The sequence below is a fragment of the Salvia splendens genome, chromosome 6 (assembly GCF_004379255.2).
Source record: "Salvia splendens isolate huo1 chromosome 6, SspV2, whole genome shotgun sequence".
NCBI classification, from domain to species: domain Eukaryota; kingdom Viridiplantae; phylum Streptophyta; class Magnoliopsida; order Lamiales; family Lamiaceae; genus Salvia; species Salvia splendens.
In genome coordinates this window covers 3,914,701-3,926,803 of record NC_056037.1, presented here as the reverse complement: position 1 = coordinate 3,926,803, position 12,103 = coordinate 3,914,701, and the positions used below count along the sequence as shown (strand labels likewise).

Genomic DNA, 12,103 nt, shown 5'->3' with positions numbered 1-12,103 from the left:
TGAAAAGTTGATCACTTGTAACGGGGCGGATGGAGTATAAATTATGAGAAAATTGCCAATAAAAATTAAGAAAAATCATAAAATTTGAATTTATTCTTATTTAATAAATTTATTGTGAAAAACTATGATTACTAATATATTGTTCATATTTTTCAACTAAACGATGACATTTTTATGAACATAAAACATACATATAGTTAGGTGGGGTATTTGCCCTCCCCCACCCCAACCCTTTTTTGGGAAAGAGTAAATGAATTTAAATTTTAAAGGTCGCGTCACGGATGACTCAAACTTAAGAAACTTGGCTTCAAACATTAACTTTTCTATTGTTTGACCAATTCACACAAACAAAAAACTATAGACCCCTCAACCTTCTTTACTACTCCTTTATATATTCCGGCTATACTTATATATAAAATTTCAATTATACTATATAATACTACCAATTATCAACTAAACTAAATGCTCCCTCACAAATACATAAAAATTTGTATAAGCAAAATCACACGATGTATAAGCAAAATCACACGGCTACACGCCTACTCATCGATAGTAATGTCTAATTATGTTTTTTAAGAGTCATATCAGATACAATATCACCAATACATTCATTATATGAGGAGTAATAGAGAATAAATTCAAACTTCATAAATTTTGGACTAATTTTTAGAATTATAAAATCAACGAGAATTCTATCAAATTTAATGATTTTTCAGCCAAATTTATTGTATAATTATTTATTGCACTTTGAATAAAAAATGATATGCCGGTGGATGTAAAGTAAGTTTGGATAAAACTGAAATAGAAGGTGAAGATGTAGGTGTAGAAATAGGCATTAGATTAGATTGTACCTCGTCTAGAGAGCCAGAAACGCGTTTACAGCGAAGCACATTTATGTGGTTTAATATTGCAATTAATATCATTATTTGTTTACGTGGAACCAAATCCTATAAAACGTTTAGGTCATCCACAACGTTGTTACTAAACCGTCTCATAACCATCCCTTAAATTACTAATCGCGGATCTCACTTTACTTTTTTACTCCATCTCTTAACTAAAGGACGGAACCTGAAACCCTCCGTCCCTTAACCGTCCTTTAAATTACTATTCATTCAATTTCATTTTTTTATTTTTTTTTCCAACCAAATTCAATTAAAAAAAACACATTTCATTAAAAATAAAATAAAATTACAACATAAAATAAAAATACAACTTAAGATTCAAAAAAATAAACATAGACATAATTAAAATCCTAAAAAAATAAAAATGACATAATTTAAAATACAATTTTACAGAAAATAAAAAAACTACTCCGGCGGCGAATCATCCCCAGAGGCGGTGGAGGTGCACCGAAGCCGTGAGGAGGTGGAATGCCAAATTGTGCCGCCATAAACGCTACTACGTTAAGAAAGGCTTGGTATTGGGCCGGCGTAAAGCAGGGAGTGTCCTCCATTGTGGCAGTCATGTACATGGCCATAAGGGAGCTGGGGGGTCCCCCCGAGCCCGAGCCCGCCTGGCTTGATTCGGCTATGCCCCTCCTCCCTCTAGCCGTCTTCGCCGCATTTCTCCCTTGCGGCCGACGGCGCCCACAGGAGGATACCCCGACATCGTCTGCTGAGGTCTCAACCTCCTGCGAGGCAAACTCTTGTGGCCCGCGGCCCGAACCGCCATCACCAGACGAGTATTGACCACTCGCCGTGTGCTTCGTGCGCTTCGACGTCGAGCCCGTGCTGGACCGCACACCGCCGGCCCACCTTTCCTCGTCCTTGACGACCTCCCAAACATCGACATAGTTGAATTGTTTGCCGGTGTCGTCGTAGTAGACCCGCAAGCCGACCTCAGAATGTCGGCTTATGTGGCTCCGCTTTGGTAATGAGCCGATTCATTCTTGTGGATGGCGTAGAATCGTTTGACCTCTCTGTCGACTCGGTCAAATTGAGCGCGAAACATCTTATATGTGCAGCGGTGGGTCTTTTTCGGCTTAATCTCGTGGTAGGCCTCGATGACCTTTTCCCAGAAGCACTTCCGGGGTTGTTGATTCCCGACGATGGGATCGTACGAGACGTTGATCCAGGCGTTGTACACCGCCAGGGTTTCTTTGGGGCCGTACGGATGGCGGCCTAGATCCTCCTCCTCCTCGTCCGCCTCGGCCCTGGAGCTTCCCCCGCCTCGGCCTTCTTCCGGAGTGGGTTGAACCGGATAATCCTCCTGAATCTAGGATAATCCCTGCGAATACCGCGGGGCGGAGGGACGGGCGTATGCATCAACATCAAAATTGGGTGGTTGGTACCCCCCGGCGTCGACGAACCCTGGGTGCCCGACCTTGACGAACCGGAACCACCCAATGTGTTGTACATGCTCCCCCAGTCGCCGAACGCGTTGACATCCCACCCACCGGAGCCTCCACCGCCACCGCCGGAGTTTTCGTCGCCGGACATTTTGTGATGAGATGTTAGATGAAAATTGGAGAGAAAATGGAGATGATTTGAGAAGAATAGATGTGTAGTTGTGTGTGAAATGAGGATGAATTAGGACTATTTATAGAGTACAAAAATAAAAATAAAAAAACGGCTATTAACGGTAATCCGTTTCACATTTTTTTATTTTTGTTATTTAATTCGAATTTTTTTAAAAAAATTGAATTATTGCGTCAGCGTGACGATGCCCACTCGCGGGACGGCGAGTGGTTGTCACGTATGGCCTGGGAGCGCGCCACGTCTCCTCGGTGCGTGGCGAGCCGTCTCGCGTTTCGTTACGGCAGAACGGGACGGGTGACGGGCTGGGACGAGACGGGGCGCTGGGACGAGACGCGCAGCCGTCCCATCCCTGAGTGACGGGATACTGGCCACCCGCGTGACGCGTTGCGGGTGGCCTTATACTCCTACTAATTATTTAACTTTCTCATTAATGGGCTCTTAGCCCAAGTCTACTTTGCCAACCTTTTTACTACTACTACACCTGTTTCGGCGATACTATAATATATAAAACCCTAAAAATTGTGGTATCATATCATTCATCATTAATCGCCTTTTTAGTAGCGCTAAGAAGTAGGAGTTAATCTAAAAAAATTATTTATGTGATTATCATAAAGAGTTAGTACATACCAGTATACAACGCCTTATCTTGAGGGATGCATTAGTAAGCATGAAATTCAATATTTAATTTCTAATTCAAATAATTCAAAACAAGATTATGAACAAATTGACACGTTAGATCCATGCACGTATCTTATCGCTAATCCTAAAATCTTGCAAATAACTCTTAATAAAATAAGTTTAATTTGATACATAGAATTCAGAACTCTCACGTGCATAAGAAATATAGTCTCTGACTCTTTGTGCATAATTTTATCACACTATCATACTATAAAGTATCACTAGTATAATATACTCCCTCCGTCCCCAAAGAATATACATGCACTTTGGGGACGACACAGATTTTAATCTAAAATTGGTAAAGTAATTGAGATGTAAAAAGAAAAGTAATTAAAGTATTGTTAATGGAGAATGAGTTCCACTTTATTAGAGAGAAAAGATTTTCTAAAATTAGAAAGTGCATATCCTTGTAAGATGGACTAAAAAGGAAAAAATGCATATTCTCGTGAGAGATAGGGAGCATGAAAAGTTGCAAGCTAACTACAGCTGCAACTACAAGTCCACTTCTCTCTCTCAATTAATATGATACATCTCCTCTATCTATAGTTTAAGCCCTATTCAATTTCAAACTCGGATTGTTCCCTTTACATTAAACCAAACAGCTGTAATTTTAATAAAAACCATTATAAATGAGAATGTACAATTTCTTTTTTCAATAAAATATGGTGTTTGAATTTCAAGTGAAGTTGGCTCACTTCACGCGGACTAGCTACTCTGTCTATGCCATACAAATTTGGTGGTCCGAACACATTGCCATCTCCCGACATTATTGATGTGAATTTGCTAATTAATTTCGAAATTTTGCAAACATATTTTGATTAATTATAACTAAGAAAAAAATTGGCAGCACTTATATGATTTGCATCTAAATAGATGCTTCCATGACTAAGTATTGAGACTCATTCATATATGCACAGTTGTTCTGCATTCACACTTTTCCCATGGAGATGCAAAGTCAAACCATCATAGTGTCAATTAGAACTTTTTTCGTCCAACTATACACATTCTTCTTAACCTATCTCCACGAATTTTTTTTTTTTTTAATTTTTACACTACTTCTTATTTATTTACTAATTTTTTTTATTTGAATTTACAGAAGACGTGGTTAGATGTGCAACCTAGACTAAAATAGTGTTATAGATATGATACGCTCATGATTAATATTAATATACTCCTATTATATTTATTATTCAAGACTCATAGCCTTGACTCCTCAATTTTCTTTGATTTATAAAAAATATTTCTGAGTAATTTCTAACCAGAATTAAATGTATTTCCTAGTCCTTGCTGCCCCATTTCAAAGTCTACATATACCACCCCAAGCCTTGTGCTATACTCAACTCTCTCTCTCATTCTCTTTCTCTTTCTCTTTTTCCAAACACACACACACACACAGCCCCAAAGAATCATCATGGCTGATATACTGAATGCAGAGCAAATTGTTGAATTGCAGGAAGCCTTCAGCCTCTTTGACAAAGATGGAGATGGTGTGTTAATTTCTACTTCATTTTCTTGTTTTTATCAATATATATATGTTGTTTGATGTATTGTATATAATCTTGTTGATTGATGAAAGTGCAGGTTGCATAACCATAGAAGAATTGGGCACAGTGATCAGGTCTCTAGATCAAAATCCCACCGAGGAAGAGCTCCACGACATGATCAACGAGGTCGATATCGATGGCAATGGCACCATTGAATTCGCTGAGTTCTTGAACCTCATGGCCAACAAAATGAAGGTTAACTTAACTCACTCTTACATTATTAACTTTTCTTCTTTTCACTTTGGTTTTTACTACTTTGTTTTTAACACACTGTGTGTGCTGTTTTGAATCAGGAAACTGATGCAGAGGAAGAGCTTAAAGAAGCTTTCAAGGTGTTTGATAAAGATCAAAATGGTTACATCTCAGCCACTGAGGTATATTTTCAATTTATTTCATTTCTTTTTTGTGAGTATCAAGATATAGTCTTTAATCTGACAGCTAACAACTCTCTTTCTTTACTTTTTATTGTACTTTTATCTGTACCTTATGTGTACTGTGGTCTGACCAAATTAAATATAAAAAGGAAGAGAAATTAATATAATAATATTACTACTATTTGAAATAGATCTATCATAAGTCAACTAGTTCTTTGAATGGTTCTCTTTAAACACATTTCATGCAAAAAAAAAAAAAGTTTTGAATACCAATATTTTCTGGGGATTTTCTTGAATCTTAAACTATCAATTCTGCAGCTACGGCATGTGATGATCAATCTTGGTGAGAAGTTGACAGATGAAGAGGTGGAACAGATGATTAGAGAGGCTGATTTGGATGGTGATGGACAGGTTGATTATGATGAATTTGTGAAGATGATGATGGCCATTGGATAGAAATATCTCAAGTTTAATTTTTTTGGTATTTTGATTCCATTTATTACATTGTTGTGCAAACCTTAGGATCAATTAGTCAATCCTGATGCAAGAAATTTCAGATTTTGTTGATTGTATTCTTTCAAATTTTTAGTTCAAATGAACAAGAATCTTCAGATAATGTTGCAAAAGATAATAGTACATGTTACAATCATGGGAAACTGCAAACCATATGTTTGTTTTTCCCCAATCCATGAAAGAATCTCTCCAAACAAGAAAACCAACTCAAAATACAAGAAAAGTGTAATCAGACAGAGATGATGGCTGTGTTTCCTCTCAAGAACTTTAAAAAACTGGAAGAAGAGACGAACCGGAAAAAAGAAAGAAAAATAACCAAGCAGAGAAATCTTTTGTAAGTATCAGTTTTCTGCAACTCAGCTGATGGCTGTAGTGCAGCAGATGCAGGTAGTGAAGAGGGAGGATCTCGCCTTTCGCCTCCTGTTACCCTTTGGTGACACTGCAGCTTCATCTCTTGATGGAGAGGCCTTTGAGCCATTTGTGTGTGCATCTTCTCTGACAGCATTGGCCTTTTCTTGCATGTTGTTTAGTGAGTTTTGCGCGTTTTCAGAGTTGCTTCGTTCCATTCGGATAGTCTTCTCCTCCAGTTGGACAGCTTGGAACTGCAATGTCTTCCCCACATATTCTGTCTTAACACCTGTGTTTGGAAACCTCAGATTTGAGCAGCTGGAGAGGCTTCTCCTTGCTGTCTTGTCCTGATATAGCAGAGGAGTTTGATCAGATTCTTCAGACCTCGTGTCAAATGATATGCCAAAATCAAAGCTTGGAGATTTTCTGAGCTCAACTTGAGCCCCTACACAGCTTGGATTTGGTTCGGTTTCATCTGAGGCCGGTGGAGTTTCAGCCTCTGCTGCTTCAATAGAAAGGCGTTGTGTGTAGATTTCTGTTGAAGATTTCAGCTCTATCACACATTTATCAGTAGCTTCACTCTCAGTTTCATAGACATCTTCTGTAACAGATGCATCACTCTCCAAATGAATGGCTTCTTCAAGCACATTTTGATCAGTTGGCTCACTGTCTTGTTGTTTCTCTGCATCTTCAAGTAGATGGTCTCCGTTTATCTCAAATTCGGCCTTGATCACTTCTGTTGAATCACTGCTGCATCTGGTCAAGAACTGGTCTTTTTCTTGATCAGTTGGCTCACTGTCTTGTTGTTTCTCTGCATCTTCAAGTAGATGGTCTCCGTTGATCTCAAACTCGGCCCTGATCACCTCTTTTGGATGGCTGCTGCATCTGGTCAAGAGCTGGTCATTTTCTTGATCAGACGGCTCATCATCACCGCTGCCTAATTCATGGATCATTGGTTTCTCTTCATGATCAAGAGCAGAACACTCGTTTTCGTGCTCATTTAGTGATGTAGATGAGTCTAGCAAACTAGTTCTTGGAGCTTCATCGACAGTGTTGAAGGAATCACTCTGCTCTTCTACAGGAGGCTCGTCATCTCTCCCAAGCTCTTCCCCATGCGCACATGCTTCTGAAAACGCGCCTTCAACAGAAGGCGCATCAGCCAAAACCGAGTCTTCCTCATTCTTCTTTGCATCATGATCATCAACCTCTATATCCCCATCCATCAACACATTCTCCTCTTCTTGAACATCTGAAGTAGCAATACATACACCTTGATTTGGATCATCGATTTAAATTCATTGACATTACTATCTAACTATGATTCTTTTTTTTGGGGAACAATTTTAGTGCGAGTTGTAGTTTAAATTGGAAGAAACCTGTCAAGGTGCATGGTTGTTGGTCTTGTTCATCACTCAACTTGGACATTCCTTCCCCCAAATCCGAGTCATTGCTGCTGATATCCATCACAGCCTCAGAACCCTCAAAATTTCCCTTGTGATCCTCAATATCTGCTAAAGATTAAGACATCTAAAATATTGTAGTAGAAAATCATAAATGACACCAAAATCTTGATTTCACTAACCTTTATCTTGTATTTCAACAGTAGGAGTTTTATCACTCTCAGCTTCTGCTACAGATTCTTGGACCACAGGCTGCTTCTCTTCTGTCACTGCATGAGGTGGACTAACTCCATGCCCGTTATCTTGTGCCTCGTTCTTGGCCTCCTCGTCTTCTAAGAAATAAACCAATCAAGAACGAGAAACACAGTTTTTCCACAAGAAGAAAAATGATCACACATACCTACTAGCCCTGAAGTGTTTTGATTTCCCATATCTTATAGTATTGGCTTCACTCTGCAAATGAAGCAACACATTTCTCAACTGAAATGTGAACTACACCAACAAGTATGCAAGAATTCAGACAATGCTAATATATGAACTAACAAAGACTTTTGCTTTAATGCAGCAAACACTGGCAGTGCCAGAGTGTTTGCTACTTAATTAATACAACCCACTTTTGCATATGTTTGCTTAAAGCAAAAGGCTTTAGACTTGTTTTCTAACTCAAAAGTTTTCAAGTACAAAAAAGGGCTAATTTGGCCCCTCCTTTAACATTTGTGCAGCCTTCTTTGCTCTAAACTTTGGTGTTCTGCAATGATGGATTAAACTAATTAAAAGCCATGTTAGAGTAAGATAATGCTCTCTAGGCCCCAAGACAACTGTGTGTGTGTGTGTCAGTGTGCACATCTTTTTCCTGGCCAGCTTAGAAATTTAGCAGTGACACAGGTTGAATCCAGTGGCTTCTTGTCATGTTTTGGAGGAACAAATCTATTTGTCATTAAAATTAATACTCCACCCTACTCAGTATTGGAGTCGGGAATAGTCTTTTCTGACCGCGTTAGACTCTCGTATTTTATCTCATCAGTACATGTCTATGTTCAATATTGTCGCTTGTGTTTTGATTGTCTTCTACCTCATTTATTTAGTGTGATTCGTAGTCATAGAATATTGCACCATTATGTACAAGGGCCTAAATTGCATTTGAATGAAATGATTGTAGCAATACTTGGAAATTCTTTGTAAGGAATAGTTTTTATTTCTTTATAAAGCTGTGCTAATGATGGAGCTAAAAAAATTATAGCGCCACTGAAGTTTGGAATTTGTGGGATTTATCTATGCATTAGTTTTTGTTGGTGGTAAAGCTTAGGGTGGCGGTGGCCTAAATCTCATCATAATTAAATATCCAATACATTTTTAGGAGATTCTTTAAAGGTAAAATGAATTTATATCCTTTTGAAATGGAAGGAAATGATATACATCATTTGACTATGACCGGATAACATCATCAAGCTTAGAACATCAAATCACAAATCGACATAAAACTGCTTGAATCATTATTTGGATTCATTATGTTGTGCTTCTAATAGCAGCAACACATCCCTTAAGTGATAAAATTGAAATTAAAGTCTTACTCTTGTCAATAAAATATTTTTGATAATTTCACTTTAAATCAGTATTTGTTGAATTAATATAACGCGAGATTCAATTAGTAAAGAATGCATCTGCTATATTCTTTACTTGAAAACTTTCTAGTACAAAGAGTAATGAAAATTGAATATTGATAAAACAATAATCTTTTTGCCCCAATTTCATTCAATACAGCAGATGGATCTAAATCCCTCCAAAAAATATAAAGCAAACAAGATACCAATTTGAATCAATGCAAACAGCTCATATTTTAATGTATGCATACATTTACACCAAAATCAATCTTCTATTTGTTGCAGCAAAGCAAACACATATATCACACCAACTGCCATTCATCGCACTAGGTTACACAGATTTGAGTCAAAGAGTTTTGCCTCATTTGGCATCTATTCAATCCACACAAATTTCTTCTATCAAGCCAGCATGTGATGATACTTATGCCGGAATTGGCTCCGGCACCCTCCCATTGTCCGAGAGAGAAAGGCTGTCGTAGTAGTCGACCAGAACCTTCCACCCACCGGGGCACATGAAACCATCGGGCGGGCTTTCTTTGTTCTTAGCAAGTGTACGCATCTGCACACAGATAAAGACATCAAGACTGAGAAAAAAGATTCTGCAGATTGCAACCAATGATGAGGTTCAAATTCATAGCTCTGTTAACTAGAGAAAGAAGTTACCTTTGTGCCAGATATAAACACAAAATCTTGTGCCCTTGTTGGATCAAAGAATGCCATTTTGTTCTGAGTCTTGTCATAAGCAGCTACCTGAGAGGAATAGTAATTTCATGTTACTATTGTTACAAACAGGTATATGAATCGATGATCGATTAAAGTATCAATTTTTGGGCACCATACCTTGAAAGGAAGGATATTGAGGCGCTCCAAGCCGGGCGCCATGCTCAGCACCTTCTTCCCATGATCAGCATCATAGAGGTCTCTCTTCTCGAGTGGGTGTCCCATACCAGCCGGATCCCGACCCACAATGTAGAAGTTCGCGCCCGCATTGATCCTAGCCTTTGCGTGCCACTGCACCTCGGTCGGGCCAGCATAGTGCATTGGCGACGGGAAGATCGACACAACTGTCGTCTCCGGGTCCAGAACACCATCTTCCAGCACCTGATCAAAAGAGAACACTAATGTCACAACAACATTAAGTTGAACAGATTAGAAGGTAGCACACAAGCCTCATCCCGACGACTGACCTTCTCGTGCTGTTTCATCCGCCAGCTCAGTGGCACGTCATCGGCCTTGGTGTAGCCTCCCAAGGGATGGAGCAAGAGCACCGGGTTCTTGTACCCCATCTCAAGTAGCCTACGACGAGTATCTGTCATCAAGAGCGCATGACCGTTGTGGACAGGGTTCCTCAGCTGGAATGCGAAAACAGCATCTGCATTGCGCCTCTCAAACTCGTCGCGCAGCTCAGCAGGGGAGAGACGGAAGCGGTCAAGGCCATCCTCGTACTTGACCGGATTTATGACCTCTAGGTCCCCACCGACGAGCCAGTTCCCGGCATGAGTGATGGTTTCGTCTACGTAGGGCAGACCGGGTGCCGTCGTACCCCAAGTTCTTGCTATCCTTTCTTCTTTGTTGTGTTTGTAAATCTCAATACTGCACATTGTAGTTCAATATACGATCATTATCGCCAAAACAAGCTAACTTTTCTTCGAATTATTGTGTAAAAGCGTCTATTATGTGTGAATTATTGTGAAATGGGCTGAAGCGATTCAAAGTTATTAATCTTGAAATTGCAAATTGAAATTTAGAATATATACAGCCCCTAAATTTCTGCGTCAGCCCATTTCACATACAGAACATGCCAAGCAGCAACATACACTTTCAACAGTAACATGCATTATTGATTCATATTATAATCTTCAATTATACTAATAAACTACTCCACTAACTAGTAATTTGGTTAATCATTACTTGTTTTTTATTCAAGTAGCTCCCAAAACCTAACTCAGCTATGCTGACAGCGAAATCAATTCCATTTTTCATGGTTGATTTCACAGCATCATCAATTCATCGACTATTTTGACTACCCAAAACGACGCCGTTCCATGCATGTAAGGACTAATTAGCATTGCGACAAGTATTCACCAAAATAAAAATGCAAAATTAATTTAAGATGAAATTAAATAAAACAAAAAGCTTACTTGCTCAAAACAGCAACGACGTCGTCGCGTTCATCGACGAGCGCCACGCTGGCAGACGACCCGACGCGGCTCTTCTCCGCGTCGTCGATGGCGAGCACGATCGGCACCGACATGTTGACGACGGACCCGTTCTCGAGTCGGATTGCGTTGAAATGAAGTGTTTGGAGAAACTCGGCCTCGCGCATGAAGCCCTTGAGCGGGCTGGCCCACCCCTCGCTCAGCACGTGCACCCATTGCAGATCGATTCCCGTCAGCTTGATCCTCGGCAGCTCATTCGCCGCCTTCAATTTCGATCCCTTCTCCGATTCCGGAACGAACAGCTCCACGAGCCTCCCGCCGTCCGGGTCGATTAGGGATGCCGAAATCCGGGTCGCCGATAGGGTCGCCCCGCGGAGGCGGCGGATTGGTAGGGCTACGGCGGAGGCAGCGGCGGGGGAATATGGTTTTGGTAATTTGGAGATGGAATGAGGGGACGCTTTGAGGTGAAGAGAGGCCTTGGCTGCCATTATCGCCTCTCTCTCTCGATCAGGTTAGTGGGATAATGAGGTGGGTTTATGGACATAAATTAGGGGTAGATTAGGAAATGAATTTGGGATTAGGAGGGCGATGCTGGAAATAAGATGGGGGAGGGAGGGTATTTTGGGGAAATTGTGCCGTTGATTGAATGATGAGTGGGAATGACACCGAATTAACAAGAGATGTGATTTGTCTGGTTTTTATAAGGTCGGGGCAAATTTTGGGGGGATGAATGTGGACTCTATTTGGTTTCATCTCTTTCCATTCACTTTCCACCTTTTTTTTAACTTAATTTTAGAAACAAAAGCCTTAACTTCAATTGTTTGGTCGAAATTTCCAAATTAATGCTGCAATTAAATTGAACGTTTGAGACAACTAAATATAGGATTTATTGTCAAAGATGGTTATCGATCGATTATAATCAATTTTTCTATTGTTTGACACTCAAGAGCTAAAAAGTTAGCTAACACTACATAACATATTTACAGTCCTTCCTCTGTTTACGAATAAA

General features: G+C 39.8%; 3 protein-coding genes across 4 annotated transcripts; 1 reads left to right on the top strand and 2 right to left on the bottom strand.

Annotated features, from left to right (window-relative positions):
* Positions 1–4,477: 4,477 nt before the first annotated feature.
* Positions 4,478–5,699, top strand: LOC121807795 (calmodulin-2/4-like). Its single transcript, XM_042208111.1, has 4 exons — positions 4,478–4,642; positions 4,737–4,894; positions 4,993–5,073; positions 5,392–5,699. The coding sequence occupies exons 1-4, from the start codon at positions 4,567–4,569 to the stop codon at positions 5,527–5,529; spliced, it is 453 nt and encodes a 150-aa protein (XP_042064045.1). The 5' UTR covers positions 4,478–4,566; the 3' UTR covers positions 5,530–5,699.
* On the bottom strand, positions 5,669–7,881 carry LOC121809966. Of its 2 annotated transcripts, none has more exons than XM_042210826.1 (4): positions 7,735–7,881; positions 7,517–7,666; positions 7,311–7,442; positions 5,669–7,183 (listed from the first exon to the last, which is right to left on the bottom strand). In XM_042210826.1, exons 1-4 carry the CDS (start codon positions 7,763–7,765, stop codon positions 5,943–5,945), a joined length of 1,554 nt encoding a protein of 517 aa, XP_042066760.1. In that variant the 5' UTR covers positions 7,766–7,881; the 3' UTR covers positions 5,669–5,942. The 2 variants fall into 2 exon arrangements, with proteins under 2 accessions (XP_042066760.1, XP_042066762.1); XM_042210828.1 differs by having other exon boundaries at positions 7,517–7,663.
* Positions 7,882–9,144: 1,263 nt separating this feature from the next.
* Positions 9,145–11,768, bottom strand: LOC121806540 (ATP sulfurylase 1, chloroplastic-like). The gene is made up of 5 exons (XM_042206620.1): positions 11,077–11,768; positions 10,123–10,528; positions 9,776–10,036; positions 9,599–9,685; positions 9,145–9,494 (listed from the first exon to the last, which is right to left on the bottom strand). Exons 1-5 carry the CDS (start codon positions 11,580–11,582, stop codon positions 9,357–9,359), a joined length of 1,398 nt encoding a protein of 465 aa, XP_042062554.1. The 5' UTR covers positions 11,583–11,768; the 3' UTR covers positions 9,145–9,356.
* Between the last annotated feature and the right edge of the window lie 335 nt (positions 11,769–12,103).